The sequence below is a fragment of the Canis lupus genome, chromosome 18 (genome assembly GCF_011100685.1).
Source record: "Canis lupus familiaris isolate Mischka breed German Shepherd chromosome 18, alternate assembly UU_Cfam_GSD_1.0, whole genome shotgun sequence".
Taxonomy (NCBI): domain Eukaryota; kingdom Metazoa; phylum Chordata; class Mammalia; order Carnivora; family Canidae; genus Canis; species Canis lupus.
The window spans coordinates 25,794,955-25,813,676 of record NC_049239.1 but is presented as its reverse complement, the minus strand read 5'-3'; the positions used below and the strand labels follow the sequence as shown (position 1 = coordinate 25,813,676).

General features: G+C 67.0%; 3 protein-coding genes across 7 annotated transcripts; 2 read left to right on the top strand and 1 right to left on the bottom strand.

Annotated features, from left to right (window-relative positions):
- The first annotated feature begins 330 nt into the window (after window positions 1-330).
- On the top strand, window positions 331-2,199 carry LOC606890 (interferon-induced transmembrane protein 1). Its single transcript, XM_038562447.1, is given in 3 exon segments — window positions 331-1,328; window positions 1,331-1,483; window positions 1,920-2,199. Coding segments are annotated over 3 exon segments (444 nt in total). The 5' UTR covers window positions 331-1,229; the 3' UTR covers window positions 2,112-2,199.
- A 6,909-nt stretch (window positions 2,200-9,108) lies between these two features.
- IFITM5 (interferon induced transmembrane protein 5) lies at window positions 9,109-10,252 on the top strand. Its single transcript, XM_038562904.1, has 2 exons — window positions 9,109-9,300; window positions 9,722-10,252. The coding sequence occupies exons 1-2, from the start codon at window positions 9,109-9,111 to the stop codon at window positions 9,932-9,934; spliced, it is 405 nt and encodes a 134-aa protein (XP_038418832.1). The 3' UTR covers window positions 9,935-10,252.
- A 2,089-nt stretch (window positions 10,253-12,341) lies between these two features.
- On the bottom strand, window positions 12,342-18,325 carry PGGHG (protein-glucosylgalactosylhydroxylysine glucosidase). Of its 5 annotated transcripts, none has more exons than XM_038562899.1 (14): window positions 18,195-18,325; window positions 17,668-17,951; window positions 17,092-17,302; window positions 16,582-17,017; window positions 15,643-15,762; window positions 15,165-15,296; window positions 14,932-15,043; window positions 14,657-14,729; window positions 14,434-14,570; window positions 14,202-14,335; window positions 13,982-14,077; window positions 13,709-13,806; window positions 13,384-13,635; window positions 12,342-13,338 (listed from the first exon to the last, which is right to left on the bottom strand). In XM_038562899.1, exons 2-14 carry the CDS (start codon window positions 17,924-17,926, stop codon window positions 13,131-13,133), a joined length of 2,268 nt encoding a protein of 755 aa, XP_038418827.1. In that variant the 5' UTR covers window positions 17,927-17,951; window positions 18,195-18,325; the 3' UTR covers window positions 12,342-13,130. The 5 variants fall into 5 exon arrangements, with proteins under 5 accessions (XP_038418827.1, XP_038418828.1, XP_038418829.1 ...); XM_038562900.1 differs by having other exon boundaries at window positions 12,342-13,319; window positions 13,424-13,635; XM_038562901.1 differs by having other exon boundaries at window positions 16,822-17,017.
- Window positions 18,326-18,722: the final 397 nt, after the last annotated feature.

Sequence of the window (18,722 nt, the reverse complement as noted above, 5' to 3'; positions counted from 1 at the left end):
GGGAGCCGCGAGCCGGGCTGGGGAGGCACAGAGCTCTCCCCTGTGCGCTGACGGCAGAAGCGACAACCACACCCTGCAACTAAGCCCTTGGACAGGAAACCTGAGAGGAGGGACCCGTCCCCCCACCGCGGCCCTGCCCGCAGGATGCAGTGGCTGCCCAGGGCCCTGCCAAGGGTCTCCCGGCCGCTGGGGGTCATGGGGCTTGGGTGTGAGCTGGGGCCAGAGCCTGGGCCACACGGGGGGCGTGGGCGGGGGGCTTGGGGCGTGGGGTGTGGGGCCGTCCTCGGCTCCTCTCCCCGGGCAGGGGGCACTTCGCACAGGCAGTGGTGTGGGAGGTCCCAGAGGGGGTGGGTGCTGGGCCCGGTCTACACGGCAGCCTGCAGAGGCTGCGGGAATGCGTGGCCGCAGGCCGGTGTCAGGGTGGGACCCTGTCGGGCACCTGCCTGGGGTGTCCAGGCTGCGGGGTCCACAGTGGGGCAGCCCCGGCCCGGCTCCCTCCCTCAGCAGCCTCCAGCACCCCCACTGGCTCCTGTCCCCTCCTTGGAAGGCAAGTCCCTACGTCCTCAGAGACACCCAGGTCACAGGCCGGCGCCTGCAGTCACCCTGCCCCCTGCCTGCCGACCGGGTGACCTGGGGCCGCCCGCTGATTTCCTGGGTGCTCCGGCTCCCGGCATGCTCCTGGCCAGGGTTCCCCCCAGGGCCAGCTCTCTCTCTCCCTGCACTCCCCCGGCCCGACCCCCTTCCACCTGTCCCTCGGCCTCCAACACGCACCTGACAACCTGACACCTTGTGCCCAGGAGGCTACGCTTGTGGTGTGTGATTCCCAAGTCTCCTATTTTACAAGTTTTCCAAAGTTTGCTGGAAGCTCCAGCGGAGGCTCCTTGGGATCAGGGAGCACCCGCAGGCGGCCCGTCTCCACCCTTTTTAGTAATAAGCCGAGACCAGCGGGGGCAGGTCAAGGGTGCGGGGAGTGGGAGGCGGGGGAACAGGCCCGGGGACCCCCTGCACACCCCTGAGCAGGGAGAGAGCCAGGACCACCTGTCCTCAGCCTGCCCCGCCCGGCCCCCTGTAACCTGACACCGGGTCTGGGGCCACCCTCCTGGTACCTGGCCAGTTCACCACTTTCAGAAAAGCCAGGAAACAGAAACTTTGGGGAAAGGAAACCACTGGGGAAGGTGGGGCCCCGAGCTGCCTCCCGCGTCCGCATTCTGCGAGCTGCACCTGCCACCATGAGCCGCGCCCCTCGGCCCTTGCTCCCTGGCGCCCGCGCCGCCGGCCCCCCCACCTACGAGATGCTCAAGGAAGAGCACGAGGTGGTGGTCCTCGGGTCGGGGCGCCCCAGAGCGCAGCTCCCGCTACCACCACCGTGATCAACATCCGCGGTGACACAGTCGTGCCCGACCACGTCGTCTGGTCCCTGTTCAACACCGTCTTCATGAACTGGTGTTGCCTGGGCTTCGTGGCCTTCGCCTACTCCGAGAAGGTGGGTGGGGGTGGGAGGGGGAGTCCCTGGGGTGCGGGGTGGGGATGGGGGCGCCTGTACCTGCAGGGAGGCTGCAGCAGCCCTACGCCCAGGGTCCCACGGGTTCCCCTACTGACCAATACTAGAAACCACATCCCTGGGCTTCCCGTGTGGCCCCAAAGCCCCCCCAGGAAGAAGAAGGGACTTCAGGGGAAACTGAGGCCAGGGAGGGGCCAGAGCCGGGCAGGGGTGACCCCGGGGTGTCCAGGGGGGCTCAGGGCCGAGGAAGGACGTGGAGGCCCCAGGAGGGACAGGCCCTGGGGCCCCGACCTGCTCAGGCTCCAGGGAGGTGGACGGGGTCCTGGGTGGGGGTGAAGGGCAGGGCCCGCCAGGGCGCCCCTGAGTCCCTGGTCTGGGAGGACCCGCCCCTCACCCCATGTCCGCGTGTCGTCCCCAGACCAGGGACCGGAAGATGGCGGGCGACCTGACCGGGGCGCAGAGCTTCGCCTCCACCGCCAGGTGCCTCAACATCTGGGCGCTGGTCCTGGGCCTCCTCCTGACCGTCACCTTCGTCATTCTTGTCTCAACCGGCTCCCTGGTGATTTTCGAAACAGTTTCCGAGATGGTAAAACATTACGGAGGGTCGTAGTCGGCGCCGGAGGCCTCGGGGCCCCTCCCGTCGCACTGTCACCTTCACGTCCCTCTAGCGCTGGTGTCAATAAAGCACGTGCCTGTGACCTGCTGCGCTCTCGCTGGGGGGCCCTTGGAGACGCCCGCGGCCCCGCTGCCCACCCTCGGCCCGTCGCCCGCCTGCACCTGCTCCGGCGTGTGTGCCAGGTGGGCTCGTCGGGGCCTGGCCTGCATCTAGCCTCTGGCTGCGGGGACACAGGAGGGCGGCGTGGGAGGGGTCCCTGCTCCCCAGAAGTTGCGCCCTGACCGATGGCTCGTGTGGGGAAGAGGGGCAGTAGATTCAGGCTGTTCCTAGCTCCCAGGGACCCCGTGGCGGGGAAGGTGGCGGGAAACCTGCTGCCAGGAGCGTAGCCTCTACGTCCAGCGGTATAAGCTCCGTGTCCCTGCTCTCGAGTTGGGGTGTACCCTTGCCCCGAGTGGGGTCACATCATCACCTCCTCGTGTCGTGGCCTCCGTATCGGGGACACTGTGGCTGCCCCAAGGCAGACCCCGAGCACTGGGGCTCCGGCTGCGGTTCCCCAGTCCCGCGTCCCTGCCCCGCATCCGGCGTCCTAACTCGCAGATGCACGGGGGAGACTCAGGGTACCCTTGGTGGAGGGGGGCACGCTGGCCCATCAGCCATCCAGTCGGTGAAGGAGGCGATCCCGGCCCCAAGAGGCCAGTGGGGTGAGACCCCGGCCGGGTGGGCAGGGCAGCCCCACCTTCCCGGATCCGCGGCACCTGACGGATCCCTTGCTGCGGAGGAGCGTGTCCGTCCTCCCTTCCCCGCCCCTACTCTGGGCCGCCCCGGGCGTCTCGGGGTGGACGCCTGTCCGTCTTCATCCCGGGACCGCTGCCCCCGTGGCCGGAAGAAACTGTTCCCTCCAGAGCGCCCTTGGGAGGTGCTGCGATGCCTCCGAGGCTCATCCGCGGCCTCACCCCGCCACCCACCCTGGGGCCCGGGCACCTGGCGGCCCCGGAGCGCGTGGCCTCGAGGAAGCACTCAGGGGTGGAGCCCCTCCGCCCCGCGCTCCGCAGCCAGCACCTGCCCGTGGGCCGCCGTGGCCTGCGGGAGGCCTCAGCTCCGTCCTCCGGTTTGCAAAAGCATCACCTCGAAGGGCTTTGTAGGCAGCACGAGAGGGTCGCCTCCCAGCAGGACCCTGCTCCCGGCACCACAGCTCAGGGACGGTTTTGCCCGCTGTGACCATCCTCCCAAGAGCTGCGAGAACGTGACTGTGCCTGCCCCTCAGGCCGGGGCCCGTGCCCGCGGCGATGCCCCACCCGCGAACGGGCCACCCCCCGCACCGGGAACCCTAAGGGTGAGGTTCTGAACCCCTGGCTTGGGGACCTCGGCCGACGTGGGGACAGTGCTGTGCCTGGAACGGCCGTGGACGTCTCCCCACCCCCGCCCTGGCATCTCTTCCATCTGTCTGCTCCCGACCCACGTCCTTGCATGAGCCGCTAGGGACGTGGGAAGGAGAACGTCTCCCGACTCCTTGGGCCGCTCTCGCGAATCAGTACAACCAAGAGGCCACGGAGGGCTCCGGGGGGGGCCCACGTGGTCAGAGCACTGGTGCGGCCCCGGCTGGTGACGAGGGTCCAGGGACAGTTGGTAAAAATGAACCCTGGCCCTTGCGACCCGCTGACCCTTGGGCAGAAGGGCTGGGAATGGAGGCGATGCTGACGCCCTGCGGGGTCTGACGCTGCTTAGTGCGTGTGGCCCGTCCTCCCCCCGCACGTTGGAACTGGGTTAAACTAAGGTTAAAGCTGCCGTTATTTGACCGCCAAATGGGTTTATTTTTTATTTTTTATTTTATTTTTTTGCCAAATGGGTTTAATCGGGACGAGTAGAAAATTACAATTCTAGAAAGGCAAACGATGGCACAACTGTACAAAAATCCCAAAACAGAGGAACAAAGATCTTTCATAGATTGGGGGGGGAGGGAGGGGCTGTTGTAAAGGAGAAGTCCATTGGAGTGACCTGGGGTTGGGGGTCCTGGCTTCCCACTGGTTAGGCTGTCACTGTGGGGGGGGGGGCTGTGCTCCCCCTGGTCGGCTCAGACCCCCCGATGGGCTCTGCTCCACCTGCAGGGGCTGTGCCTCCCCGGATGGGAGAGGGTTGCCGCTCATGGTGGGCGATGCAGCTCGTGGGGGGCGGACGCGGGAGGCAGCTCTGGGCCCCACCTTCCCCAGTGGTTTCCTTTTCTCTGAAAATTCATATTTTGGTGCTCAGGGAGTTGGGAATTGGCTGGGTCCAGGAGGGCGGAAAGCGGAACCAAAGATTGGTGTCAGGCTACACAGGTGCTGGGCGGGGCTGGGCGGGTGCTGGCGGGTCAAGGGCTGAGGTCTCTGGGGGTTCCCTGTCCCAGGCTCTCAAGTCAGGTGCTGTCCCCGCTGCCCCACCTCCTCATCCAGGGCTCAGGGTGGCCCCAGGACCTCTTGTGGCCTGTGAGGCGCCCCCATCCAGACTCCAGGTGCTGCAGGGCCCCCACCGCGCACAGCAGGCCCCTCAGGCCCCACACAGAGAGCCCCCAGGCCCCCAGGCCGCATCCCAGGGGTCGCAGGCCTCCTGTCTGGAATCCGTTCCCCTTCCTGCCTGGAGTCCGTGGTGGGGAGGGGGTGCGGCATTGTGCATGCGCAGGTCAGGACCCAGCAGGCGGAAGGGGCGTCCGGCTTGTGTCAAGGGTCCATGTGGCAGCCCCGCGGGCATAGGCCAGCGAGGTCACGCACCCCTGCCTTCCCTCCCCGCCCCCCCACCTGCTCTGTGGATGTCGTGTGTGGTGATGGAGGAAGTGGGGACTTTCCCCTTCTGCTTCCGGCCTGCGCCCCCTTCTCAGGGTTCGGTCGGCTCAGCTCGGGAGCCAGGACACGGCCCCGCCCGAGAGCCAAGGCTGCAGGTCCTCTGCTGCCCGCAGTCCTGGGCCGCTGGGAGCTCTCGCCGCAGCCTGGGGGCCAGTGGGCTCCACACCCCAGTCCAGCCTCGCGTTTCCCAGTTCACTGTGCAGCACCCCCAGGGCGCCCCCAGCTGCTTCCTGCCCACCGCCCCCCTCACCCCCCCACCCTGCAGGTGTCCTGTGAAACCTCGCTGTGGTCCTGGTGTTGTGGCCGCACACCGAGCCCGAAGGTGTCCTGATGGACCCAGCACCGGGCCCCGGGGAGAGGACCTGGCCCTGGTGCCCAGTGTTGGGGGAGGTCAGGGAGGGCCGGGTGGACCCCCGCTGGCCCCAGGGCTGCCGCCGCCCCAGGTCATCTGTGCTACACAGGCCAGTAGCGTGGAGTGGACTACACAGCTGCTGGGGTGAGGGCGAGGCCCAGGGGCTCCCAGGCCCCCCCACCCTGCGGCGGCGCAGTGGCCGTCCCCTCGCGGCTGGGCCGGGGTTGCAGGCGCCCAAGGCCCCGCCGAGGGACACGTTGTGGGATCTGTGCGCTGGCGGGTTCTCAGGGTTTCCTGGCACCGCGGCCAAGCTTGGAGCCGACCAAACTGCCTGGAAGCAGATGCGCGGTGCTGCAGGAGCCCCCCGGGGCCTGCCTGGGTCTCGTCCCGAACGTGACGTGTGTGCGGGTGGTCGCCTGTGTCCTCAAGCCTCCATCAGCCCCGACCCCCAGAGTCTTCCCCAGGTGGGGGCCATTCAGACCCACATTCAGAACTTGGGTGTCTTAGGGTAGAGACGGACTTAGGCCCAGGCCCATATGTAGATTAGGGTCCTGAATCCTGGAGGGAGTAACTAAGTAGGTGGGGAAGGGCGGTCCTGCATCCCTGACACCTAGCCAGGGAGTGCCAGCCACCCCGCAGCAGGTGGGAGCACAGGGCATCCCGGGAGAGCACAGCCCATCCAGGTGGGGCACAGCAACCCCCCCTCCCGACAGTGACAGCCTAACCAGTGGGAAGCCAAGACCCCCAGCCCCCAGGTCACTCCAATGGACTTCTTTACAACAGCCCCCCCCCCCCCCCCAATCTATGAAAGATCTTTGTTCCTCTGTTTTGGGATTTTTGTACAGTTTTGCCATCGTTTGCCTTTCTAGAATTGTAATTTTCTACTCTTCCCAATTAAACCCATTTGGCAGGTTATTATTTATTTATTTTGTTAAAGATTTATTTATTTATTTATTCAGGGAGAGCAAAAGAGAGGGGCAGAGACACAGGCAAAGAGAGAAGCAGGCTCCATGCAGGGAGCCCGACGTGGGACTCTATCCCGGGTCTCCAGGAGCACACCCCCGGCTGCAGGTGGCGCTAAACCGCTGCGCCACCGGGACTGCCCCCTAGCGGCTTCATACTTAAGTTTAACCCAGTTCCAATGTGCGGGGTGGCGGGGAGCATAGGGTGAGAGGACGGGCCACAGGCACTAAGCAGGTGTCAGACCCCACAGGGCGTCAGCATCGCCTCCATTCCCAGCCCTTCTGCCCAAGGGCTCAGCAGGTCGCTCAGGCCAGGGTTCATTTTTACCAACTGTCCCTGGAGCCTTGTCACCAGCCAGGGCCGCACCTGTGCTCTGACCACGTGGGGCCCCCCGGAGCCCTCCGTGACTGTTGTGCCCAAGATCGCGAGTCCGAGAAACCACCGAGGAGCCGACTCTGATGCAGACACACGAGGGTTTATTTACAAGCTGGAGCTTGGGTCTAAGACACAGAGGAGCAGGGACTTGGACCCCGAGGTGGGTTTCAGCTTAGTTTTCAGGGCTGGTCTCGGGGACCTCCAGGAGGTGGGGAGGAATTTCTCAAGTTCTGTTTACGTTCTGATATGGCTCCTTCAAGGGCATTGAGCTCTGTTTTTATTCTAATATGGGGCTTTCTAGGACGTGTAGCTGCAAGCTGTTTGCTTCCTGTAACTGAAGTAATGTAAATCTCAGCTCTTATTCCCAGGGGCCTGGGATGGCTGGACTTGTGCTAACGCTGAACTTAAAGTGGAATGGCCTTAATTTTCTTGGCCTCCACAGTGACCTCTTGGTTGTACTGATTCACGAGAGCGGCCCATGGAGTCGGGGGACGTTCTCCTTCCCATGTCCCCAGCAGCCTATGAATGGACACAGGTGGGGAGCAGCCAGATGGAAGAGATGCCCAGGGCCAGGGGTGGGGAGACAGACGCAGTGTCCCCAGATCGACCTGTGGTCCCCAACCCAGGGGTTCAGAACTTGCCTCATTAACATAACAAAAACAGCTGATCACTTGAGAAATTCCCAAGGCTTTAGGGATTCTGTACCAGAAATGGGGATGAAGAAAAATATGTCTTATAAATCACAGTATCACAATATGTCAATGGGCAAAGCATCATCCTGGTCCCTTTCTGATGGGGTGTGATGGGCCCAAGGAATCATGGGGCTCCATGTGTCTGGCGGCCCCTGGTTTGTGTCCTCCCGAATTTATATGTTGAAATCCTAAAACCCAAAGTGATGGCATAGGAAGTGGGGGCTTTGGGAAGTAAGTGGGTCATGATAGCATCAGCCTCGTTGTAGGAGACCCCACAAGCCCCTCCCAACTTGTGGCTCACAGTGAGGAGATAGCCACTGCACCCAGGAAGAGGGTCTCACCCGAACCGGCCCACTCTGCCTGCCTCCCAGCTTCCAGACTTGTGACCCTAAATGTCCTTTGTCTACGAGCCCCCTAAACCTATGGTACTTCGTTATAACAACCCCAACAGGAGGTTGCAGGGCAGTTAGGTGGGAGACCCCAGGGCCCTTCTGCCAGAGTAAGCGTCTCCGTCTGGGGTTTACCGAGAAGTGTGTCCCCTCCACGGAAGGGTCAGCCAATAGGCTGCGGACCCTCCAGGGGGCCCAGAACAGCCCTGAGCTCCCCCTCCACCCCCTGAGGGCCCCGAGGAGGCTGAGCAGCCGTGGGCTCATGGAGCGGGGCCGGCCCCTGGGCCCATGGCCCAGAGCTCTGGGCAGCACCGGCTTGGGCCGGTGGCGCGGGGCCTCCTGTGTCCCACCCCGTGGTCGCCTGGGGCCGCTCCCTGCGCTGGACGCCGGGAGCCGGGGGAGCACGGGGAGCCCGGGGCAGGGCTGGGGCGCGGGCTGGGGGTCAGGGTCGAGGGCCCAACCCTGGGGGCCTCCAGCCCTTCTCCACAGCTGAGGCGACAAGCATCCACCGGGGTCCCCAGGGGCACCTCCAAGTCCTTTGGGCCGCGGGGCCGGGGCTCGGTGGGCAGGGCGGGCAGCCCCGGCGGAGCACACCCCTGCCCCTCGCAGGCGGCTGGGGAGCTGGGGGGTCAGCGGGGCTGGGACGGGGGGGGGGGGGCCTGCTTGGGGGTGGGGGTGGGGCGCGGGGTGCAGGTGCGGAGGGCGGCGGCGGCAGCGGGGAGCCAGAGGGACTCAGGTGGGGGGTCGGCTGGGGCTCGGCCGGGAGGGGGGAGGCTCCTGGGGGGGAAGGCGGGGGCTGGGGGGGCAGGCTTGAGGGGCGGGGGCGGGGCGATCAGCGGGCGGGGGCTAGGTGGCGGGGGGGGGCTCCGGAAGCTCTGGGAGAGCTGGGGACGGCGGGGGGCGGCACTCCGGGGGGCGGGAGGTCAGCGGGCGGGAGCTCCGGGGGCTGGGGGCGGGAGGCTAGCATGGCGGGGGCGGGGCGGTCGGGGGGCAGGGAGGCTCTCGAGGGGCGGGGCGGGGGCTCCGGGGGGGCGGGGGACAGACTCGCGGGGCGGGGGCTCCAGGGCTCGAGGGCGGGGCGGGGTCTCCGCGGCGCGGGGGGCGGGGCTCCGGGGGCGGGGCGGGGCTCAGCGGCTCGGAGGCGGGGCCTCGGGGCGGGGGCGGGGCCTCGGAAGGCGAGGGGCCTCGGGGGCGGGGCCTCGGGGCTCGGGGGCGGGGCCTCGGGGCTCGGGGGCGGGGCCTCGGGGCTCGGGGGCGGGGCGGAGCCCCGGGCCGGGCCGTCATTCGTCGTCACACTGAGCGGGCGGCGCCGGCGGGGCCGCGGCGGGCGGCGGGCGGCGGGTATAAGCGGCCCCGGTGCCCCGGCCCCGGGAGCCCGAGCCGGAGGAGACGGCGCTGGAGCCCATGGACACGGCGTACCCCCGCGAGGACCCCCGGGCCCCGGCGCCCCGCAAGGCGGACGGCGCGGCGCACACGGCCCTGGCCGTCGGGGCGCCGAGGCCCCCGCCCCGGGACCACCTGCTCTGGTCGGTGTTCAGCACCCTCTACCTGAACCTGTGCTGCCTCGGCTTCCTGGCGCTGGCCTACTCCATCAAGGTGGGCGGGCGGGCGGGGTCCCTCGGGGCTGGTGCAGGGGCTGGGAGGCTGCGGCGGGGCGTCCCGGGGGCACCGCCGGTGGGAGGGACACTGGATCCGCCAGGCCGTGGACCTGCTCCTCACTTCGTGGGGTGGTTGCGCTGCGGCAGGTGCTGTTCAGGAAGCGCAGGGTCCTACCCGGGGCGAGGCGGGCGCGTCAGAGGGCACAGGCTGGGGGGCGCTATGCAAGGGGGCTTCTTTCATCAAATGATGTTTCACACTCGGGGGACTCCAGTGACCAAAGCCCCCCAGGCTTCAGCTCCTGGGGCTTCTCGGCACCCCAGGACTCCCCACCCACAGAGGGTCCTCGGAAGCTGATGCTGGCAGGGATGGCCTCTCCCCCCTGCACGCGTAGAGACCTGGCCCTGCCCCTGGTCCACAGGCCCGAGACCAGAAGGTGGCTGGAGACCTGGAGGCAGCCCGGCGATTCGGCTCCAAAGCCAAGTGCTACAACATCCTGGCCACGATGTGGGCGCTGGTGCCGCCTCTGCTGCTGTTGGCGCTGGTGGTGACCGGGGCGCTGCACCTGTCCCGGCTGGCCAAGGACTCTGCGGCCTTCTTTAGCACCAAGTTCGAGGACTCGGACTATGACTGACGGGCTGGGCCTTGTCCGCATCCTGACCCGTGGACCCTGACCCCAGGACCACCCCCCAGGGCAGTGTCCCCAGGGACTCCATCCTGTCCCCCCGTCCCTGCCCGGAACCCTGACTCCAGCACAGGGCCTGATGCCCCACCCCCTCCCACCCCAGCCTGGGCGCCTAACGCTGACCCTGAAGATCTATTGTGTGGATCCCGGTGGCCTCACTCCAACTGTGATGCCCCCTCCCCCAACACTGTGCCCAGGGTGCACCCTCCCTCCTCGCCCATCAGACTCAGGCTTGGTTTCACAATTAAAAGTGCCTGGTTCCAGAAAGTGCCTCCTGGCCTTTTTGCTGGGGTGGGAGAGGAGCCACCCGAGGGGCCACCCAAGCTGCATCCCCCTGGACTGACCCCAGCATGACGGTTGGATGACCCATTCTGTGTGCTGGGCCGTGCCCTGATGGTCGCCTTCACTCAGGCACTGGGTGGCTTGTGGCTTCTGGGGTGGAGGCGCCAGAGTATTTTAGAACGCAGTTTGGGAACTCGGGGTTTTGATGTCTGCTGCCCTGCTGGGCCTGTGGTTTAGTGGTCTCTCTTCCAGAACACGTGTGCCCTTCCCCCTCTGCGTGTGCACTTGTGTGGACTTGTACCCTCCAGGAGTCCCTGAGAGGACACCCCTCTTCCTGGCCCTGCATGTTTCCCTTGGTGGGTCAGGCGAGTGCCAGCCCCCTTGTTTGGGTCCTTCTGTCTGTCCCTAGGACTCCTGCATTCCTTGTTCTGAGAGATCGCGGTCCCCACAGTGGGTTCCATCCCTCCTGGGTCAGTGACGCTGAACACAGAGACACAGGAGTGCAGAGGCATGACCCTCCGGTCACCCGTGCCCACATGCATCCCACACACATGCGTTTAGGCAGAAGGTGAAAGCTGGGGGGCTGAGCATCCCTAGTACTAGATACGCATCCTTGTATAGTCTCTCTCCCTTGAGCACGGCCCCCCTTCCCAGGAACCAGCAGAGCTGGCAAAGAGGGGGGTGGCTAAGCATGCACACACCCTGTATGGCTGGGGGTGAGGTCCCTCCGGCCTCACTGTGGCTGGTCCAATGACAGGGCAGTCTAATTGCAGGGGCCTTAACCTCAGGGTGGTTCAGGCTTGTGGGCACCCCACCCAGGGCTCCGTCCCCACCCAAGGAGCCCCCTTTGCCTACCCATCAGCCTGGGCTGGGTGTGGGGGGTCGGCTTCACCGCTGTACCTGGAGCCTCCGAGTAGTCCTCTCTCCTGCGACAGCCAACAGCTGGCCTAGCTGACACAGGGTGCTAGACGGTGTCCTGCCCTGGGCCGGAACATGTGCTGCAGGGAGGGGTGTGGTGCCTGGGGCCTGGGGCCTGACACGGTGCACTGGCCCGCGCCAGGTGCTGGTCCCATGTGGGACTGAGGATAAGGGCAGTGGGCCAGCACTTGGACCAGGATGGATACGGTGTGCCAACCCTGAGCTCCAGGTTTGGCCCAAGAAGGGAGCAGCTCACAGGCTGGGAGTGAGGATCAGCTGGTGTGAGACCCATGTGCATGCCCCCAAGCAAGCCTGCTATGGTCTGCGGGTCCCCACACCTGGTGAGGGGCCCCGAGATTGTCTGGCCTGTGCCCAGGTGCTGAAGACACAGTGTGTGGTGAAGACAGGCATGGGGAGGGTGGCCAGCCGTCCTCTGCATCCCGGGCTGCCTCCTGGGCAGGCCGAGGAGCCCGGTGAAGTTCAGGTCAGTGGCTGCCACGGAGCCCTGACCAGACGTGGCTGGCACGCGTGTATGGCCACCCTCCCTGGTCTCCGTGGAGGGCCCCTCGCTGTGTACAGGTAGAGGCACACGTACGCGGCGCGTACAGGCAGGAGGGACCGGGCTGTATCAGCGTCGGGAGTACTTGTGCCCACGCCGGGCTCCAGGGCTGCAAAGGTAAGCCTCTGCTCTACCGGGACGGTGCCCGCCAGCACGCCCTGCTCTGGCCGACCTGCCCTGGGCTTTGCCACGTGGCCAGTGGGTGAGGGAGAGCCTGGGGCACCTGGGCAAGCCCTCGAAGGTGCAGGCTTCATTCCCTGAAGTCATGTGCCTGCAGGGACCAGCACCGACCTCCCTGCGGATCTGCAAGGCTGCTGTGCACCCTCGGAGGCCACCCTTCGTACCACGTGCTGCAGAGACAAGCCCGGGGACCCCTCGTTGCCTCCACCTGCCCTCCTCATGGCCATCTGCTTCTTGGAGAGCTTGGACTAACTGTCCAGCCAGGACAGACGCGGGACAGTGGGTGGCCTGAGCGAAGGACAGTGGCAGGCCCCCCGCCGGCTCTGTACAAGCATCCACTGCACTTCCTGTGTGACCCCATCCTTTACATAGGCCTCACTCTCGGCAGGAAGGGGGCGCCAGCTCCTCAAGGCAGCAGACTTTCTCCCAGCACGGACCTTTAATTCCTCAGCCACACTTGGTGCACGTGGCACGGCTCTCACCAAAATTTTGGCAGCGGGTACCATCTCCCCTCATTGAGAAACCCTCAAGGCCCCAAGTTGGATGTGCCCACAGATGGGCTGAGGCCCCAGGAGGAGGGGCAGCCTGTCAGGACAGGTGGGCCCAGGCCTGTGGCCTTGAGTCTTCCAGGCTGGTTGGAGGCGAGGTGCACGGTCCTGCTCTGCACCCTGCCCCCACTCTTCCTAGCTGAGAAAGGCCCGTGATGGAGATGGTGCAGCCTCACTGAAGTGGCCCGGAGGCTGGAGGAGCCACGGACTGAGGTTGCTGAGCACACCTCAATTCCACTGTGCCCGCCCCTCGCCTGCATGACACGCGAAGTTCCTTTGTGGTCTGTGATGGAGAGTCCCGAGGACTCTGCAGGGGGCCAAGTGTGCCTCCTGCCCCTCGGCCCTGCCATCCCCTACAAGGAGGCTTGCGCCCCACCCGCCCCACCCTGTGGGGTCCTGGGGCAGGGTACTGGTGCAGGTACAGGCGTGGGCATCGGCCCACAAAGGCAGGCACAGATGTGGCTGAGTGTGAGGCCATGGCTCAGCTGCAGAGGGCCTCGGGTTAGAGGCAGACCGTCTTGAACTTTGGGCCAACGAATTCAGATTTTCCCAGGAGCCAGGAGGGTGCTGAGGAGGGGTGGGTGCAGCCGGAGGGGGGTGCCCACAGAGGGAGGAGCCGGCCCGGAGGACCTGGGAGACATCCGGAAGCCTTGCTTGTTCATGCAGGCGCAGAGTGCCCAAGACAGCACCAGGGCGAGGAAACTGGGGTCCCATGGGTTGTGGGGCAGGGGTCTAATGTCCTCAAAGTTCTCTTAGGAAACTCCTGGAGTGGAACCTGCTGCCTCTGCTCCAGGCGGGAGTGACCTCTGTATCCGTCCAGCAGAATGGGGGAAGGAGACTCTGTGCCCTGCAGGGAGAGGGGGCATCTGGAGTGGGGGCACACATGCAGGGGGCAGCCCTGGGGCGCTCACCTGCTCTGGATGCTTCGGTGAGTCTGGGCTGGCTGCCCACCTGGGAGCAAGGGAACTCGTGTGTGCGTCAGCCACAGCTCAGCCTCCAGCGGCGGGGCCCCGGGTCCTGGCTGGGCTTTAACCTCAATCGTCACGGAGCCCTCGGAGAAGGAGAAGTCCAGCCTGTTCCCCTGGTAACACAGGCCCCGGACGCGCACTGCAGAGACCCCCGCCGGACACATGGGGTCGAAGGTCACGCCAGCTCCGGTGATCCTGCGGGAGGGAGGCGGTGGTGAGAGCAGGAAGTGGGGGGCACGCGACTGCTCCTGGCCAGCGCCCCACTCACCGGAACCCTGTGAATCCACAGAGCGCCGCCTGCAGGAAGCCCCCCATGCCGGTCAGGAAGTTCACAGCGCCTGAGCCATCTGCATTCTCCGTCCACACCTGCCCGGGCACCGCGGTTAGTGCCAGGCTGCCAGGCCGCCAGGCCGCCACCCCGACCCCAGGCCAGGCTCTGACCCTTTGGTGACCGCCCCTGAGGCTGGGCTCCCGCCCCGACCCCGGGGGCCAGGGTGGAGGCAGGTGTGCTGGGCACGAGGGCTGACCCGCCGCTGCCGACCTTGAAGGGCTCAGCTATGTTGGCAAAGCTCCTCTCCAGGAAGTCCTGGGCCCGCCGGGGATCCTTCAGCTCCATCCAGCCCACGGCGAACATGCTCTGGGGCCAGAGTCAGAGGACGTGCTGGAGGGGAGCCCCGCTGGGGGCCGGTACTGGGGCTGGGGGGCCGGGTGAAGCCGCCCCGAGGACCGCCGGCCCGCCCCTCCCTCCGAAGCCTCCTTACCCAGGTCATGGCCGGGCCTCTTGGGGACGTTGCAGCCTCATAAATCTCCAGGTTCCTCCTGCGAGTGTGAGGGCTCAGGTGGAAAGGGACGGGGTACCCCAGGAGCACCACGTCCGCCTGCTTCACCTCCTCTCCTGGGGAGGGACGGGCGCTGATGGGCGAGGGGGCGGGAAGGCGGGGACATGGGTCCAGGGGAGGGTGAAGGGGCCCGAAGCAGCCTGAGGGCGCTCACCAGGCTGGTACCCGTCAAACTCAGGGTGGAAGTCCTGCCTCGGGTCGAAGGGCACCTTGATCTTTTCAGCCACCGCCAGCCACTCAGTGGGGACAGGCCGCCCCAGGTCCCGGGCCAGGGCCGCAGCGAAGCGCAGGCTGCGGGGAGGCAGGGAGAGGGAGCTGCAGGCCCAGCCCCCCGGCCCCCCGCGTGCGGGCAGCGGCGCAGGGGTCTCGGGTCCTACTTGTTCTGGACCAGGACGTTGGTGTACACGGAGTTGTCGACCCCTGAGTGGTATTCGTCGGGCGGCATGACTCCTACGCACACGGACAGGAGCTGGTGTCCAGGGCAGGGTCCCAGGGACCTGCCCCGATGCCAGCAGCCCGCGTGGGGCTGGCAACGCCGGAGCCAGAGACCACGTGCCCCTGAGGAGCGTCCACCAGCCGCGGCTGTCCCCGCCTCTCCCCGACCACCGCCCCCCACGCCCCCAGGGATGGCCCTGCCCTCCTCGCGCCTCACCCTTCAGCTGGTACTCCTCCTCCTCGGGGCTCCACTCCACGCGGCTGCACCAGAACTCAGCCACGGCCCTGACCACGTCCCAGCCACCGGCCTCGCGGAAGAGCTGCACGTCCTGGGGAAGCCGCGGGCAGTGGGCAGGGGCCACGCCACCCGAGGTCTCGCCGGGGCCCCTCCGAGGGCCTGCCGTGGCGGGGGTGGGGCGTGCCCGGGCCTGGGGGGTCGGGACCCCTCACCTGGGTGGCATGATAGTACAGCTGGAAGGCCAGCACCACAGCTCCGTTGACGTGAATCTCCTGGGCGCCGTAGACGTCCTCGGGGCAGACCTCCCGACCAGAGCCTGCGCTCTCCCAGGCAAACTTGGCTCCCTGAGGGCCGCGGGGGAGGAGCAGCCTCCAGGGCTCTGGGTGGTCCACGGGCGGCCCACCAATCCCCAGCCACGGAGGACAGAAGTGGGCGCACCGCATGTGCGGATGCCCTCATGGAGGGGCACCCCGCTGTGTCCCCGTCACAGGCCAGGGCGGCAAGGGGACTCGAGCTGGGCCCAGCCAGGCTGCTCTGACCTGGAGCCAGGGTGCTGCCGAGCCCCTGGAAGAATCCAGGAATCCCAGCCCTACCCAGAGGAGAACCTGACGGGATGGGTGCAGGCCGAGGAGGAATGTGGGGACACCAGCCCGCAGGAGCCCTGTAGGGTGGGTGCCAGGTCCCCCTCACCTGGTAACCCAGCTTCCGGGCGTTGTCCAGGGCCCCATCCAGTGTCCGGATGCGGTACTCCAGGAGGGCCCTGGCGGCCTCCGGCTGGAACAACAGAACGGTCGGGAACATCCAGAGATCCTGAGAGCAAGGAAGTGCCCCTGGCTCAGGAGCTCCCCCAGCATCTGTGTGCCCGTTTGTGTCCCCGCCTGCCCCGTGTGCCTTGGCCCAGCCAGCCGGCTCCACGCTGCCTCCCGAAAGGCCCGGGCTCCGTCCAGCTCCTTGCCCCCGCCCGCCGGCTCCCTCCCGGGCCCTCCGAGGCTGCCCGCCCGCACCCCCCAGCCCACGTCGCCGTCTCCAGGCCCCGGGCTCCTCGGGTTAGTCCCCAGCAGGCATCTGCGGCCCCCGGGAGCAAGGCCAGAATCCAGGCACGGAGCACCACCGCTCGGCAGCTGCCCGACCGGGGGTGAGGGACTTGGCTCCACCGGAGCGGGCCTCTGGCTGCTGGACAATCTGATGAGGACGCAGTAGCACCCCGGCCCCGCCCACTGTACCAGCCGAGGCCTCCCCCTCCTCCCCTGGGCTCCCCTCAGCGCCCCCAAGTCCTTCCCGAGCACACCTTTGTCAGGGTCACTCCCCAGCTACCTACAACCCGAGAGCTGCTCTCGGTGCCCTGGGGAGGTATCCTGTTGCCCCGCCAGGTGCTGTCCAGCTGTGGTGTTTGTCCCTTCTGGTCGCTTTGCCTGAATCACTCTTTTCTACCCAACTCCTATATGTTCTTTGTCAGAGATCCCACATCCTCCAGGCAGCCTTCCCTTCCGCCGTGGCCTCTGTGCTTCCCAAATCGCAGGCCCCATCCCGGGGGGCAGAGCCGGCAGCCGCGCTACGCCCTCAGCACAGCATCCTCTGTGTCTGCGGGCTGCCCCGTGGCTGCTGCGTGCGGGGTGGAATGGTGCATACCTGGTCCCAGAAGACGTGGCCCCAGTAGCATTCCTCTCGGCTCCCGTTGGACAATCCCCCAGGGCTGAGACCGTGGCAGGTGTATCCTGGGGCCCCGGGCTGGGGCAGGGCACTGACCAGATAGTAGAGGGAACCACGCAAGGCCTGGCGCAGGGGGAGGGGCCCCACCACATCCAGGCCACAGGTAGCCCAGAGCTGGGCCCAGGCCCGGGCGTGCGCAGCGTACAGAGTGCCCCCCACCTGCAGCTGCAGGGCCTCGGTGAAGCAGAGTTGGGCCTCGGCCTGGCTGCCACCCACCACGGTCAAGAACTCCCAGGTCTGGTCTTCCTCGCTTTCCCCAAGGGTCAGAGCTGGGGGCACCGGTGTCCACAGCATGTGTACCTCCTGCTGGGGCCCTCCAGGTTGCTCTGGGGTAAGCGTATGGCCATAAAGGTACCTGCAAGAGTGTGGCCATGTCTAAGGGACCGGCTCCCTCCTTGGAGCGCCGGCCGGCCCTGACCCCCTCCTCACCGGGCTCCTTGGAAATCAGGACCCAGATGCAGGTCCAGGTCTGGGCTTTCCGGGGAGAAGGCTGACCGCAGCAGCACCGTGATGGGCCAGCTCCCCATGGCCACACGGGTGATGGACACAGTGAAAGCCATGACGTGAGGCAGTGTGCGGTGGGCGTAGATGCGCTGGGAGGCCTGAAAGCTGGGGCCCTCCAGGGTGTGCAGAAAGGAGCCTGGCAAAGGGCAGGGCCAACCCCTCAGTACAGTGGATCTGCCGTGGGAGCCCTCACTGCCCGGTCTGCAGAGGACCCAGGAGAGGACCCAGGCTCCTACCCCAGGCTCTGGAGGGTGGTCTGCAGAGGACCCAGGCTCCTACCAGCTGGGGGGGGGGGGCCTGCAGGGCGGTCTGCAGAGGACCCCAGGCTCCTACCAGCTGGGGGGTGCCCTGCAGGGCCGAAGCCCTGCCCTGCCGTTCTTTGTGAGTGAGGCATCCTGAGCTGGGAGGAGGAGGGGCCTGGATGGGGCTGCTCCTGGGCCTGCTGCTGTTTCCCCCTCAGCTGCAACAGGGGCTCGGGTGGGGGAGCAGGGCCGTGGTCACCTGTGTTTGTGTCCAGGACAAACGTCTCCGTCAGCTCACGTCCTGTCTCTGCAGGCGCCTCCAGCTGGACATTGAGGGGACTGGGCAAAAGGGCCCGGTGTGTGTCCCCGCCAGCCCCGTTGTACACGCCGCTCACATGCAGTGTGTCATGATACACACGCGTGCCCAAGTACGCGTTGGTCACGGTGGCCAAGAGCCGGGGGTCACTGGGCAGGGAACGGGCAGTGAATACGGTGGGGTCCTCACCCGCATCCTCCATGGAAAGGCGTGCTCAGCCGCGCGGTCTGCAAAGGGGGAGTCACGGCTCCCACCGCTGGCCCGGCCTCCCCCTTCCTCCCTCCTCGGACTGTCCCTAAACCCCAAAGCCCCCCCCAACTTGGGTGATGCATCCAGCAGCGGGTGGGGAGGGGTGCGGGCCACCCGGGCAGCCCCCACTTTTGAGCTACCCCAGGAAACTTTCACCCCAAGAGATGCCCAGACTCCTAAAACTGATGTCCAGAGACCCAGCTGGGCCCCCGAACTCCCACCTTAGGATCTCAATTCAGGGTCTCTCCAAGCCGCACCCCCACGAGCCCTGATCTTTTAGGGGCAGTGAGGAAGCCTCAGCCTTCCGGACAACGGCGCTCAGCAGGGCGGGGCGGGGCGGGGCTCGGCTGGGCCTGGGGGGCGGGGCTCACCGCGGCCGCCCCGTCGCCGGAAGGTCGTGCTGTCCCCGCCCCCAGGGCCGCGCGGGGCAGGCGGAGGGGAAGGCGGGGCGGAGGGGGGCGGAGGGGGGCGGAGGGGGGCGGAGGGGGGCGGGGTCCCTCTCCCGGGGCGGTGCAGGGCGGGGCGGGGTCCCTCCCTCGGGGCGGAGCGGTGGTGGGGCCGGAGGGGGCGGGGCGGGGCGGGCCGGGGCGGGGTTCCTCCCCCGGGGAGCGGGCCTGGCGCCGCTGCTGCGCGGGTGGCACCCGCGGGAAACCGCGTGAGGAGCACACTTTGAACTGTGACCTTAGGGACGTGCCTGGGATGGATAGGGCCAGGGCCCGTGGCCTCGTGGGGGGCCCCGTCTGCTCCCG

Bases quoted from the DNA above. Each gene is read 5' to 3' on its own strand.
- IFITM5 (XM_038562904.1), top strand. From the start codon at position 9,109: ATGGACACGGCGTACCCCCGCGAGGACCCCCGGGCCCCGGCGCCCCGC. The intron at 9,301-9,721 runs GTGGGCGGGCGG...CCTGGTCCACAG, and splicing joins CGCTGGCCTACTCCATCAAG to GCCCGAGACCAGAAGGTGGC.
- PGGHG (XM_038562899.1), bottom strand. From the start codon at position 17,926: ATGGAGGATGCGGGTGAGGACCCCACCGTATTCACTGCCCGTTCCCTG. The intron at 17,018-17,091 runs GTGAGGAGGGGG...ACACTCTTGCAG, and splicing joins CCTGATTTCCAAGGAGCCCG to GTACCTTTATGGCCATACGC. The intron at 15,297-15,642 runs GTGAGGGGGACC...CGCGGCCCTCAG, and splicing joins CCCGGAAGCTGGGTTACCAG to GGAGCCAAGTTTGCCTGGGA.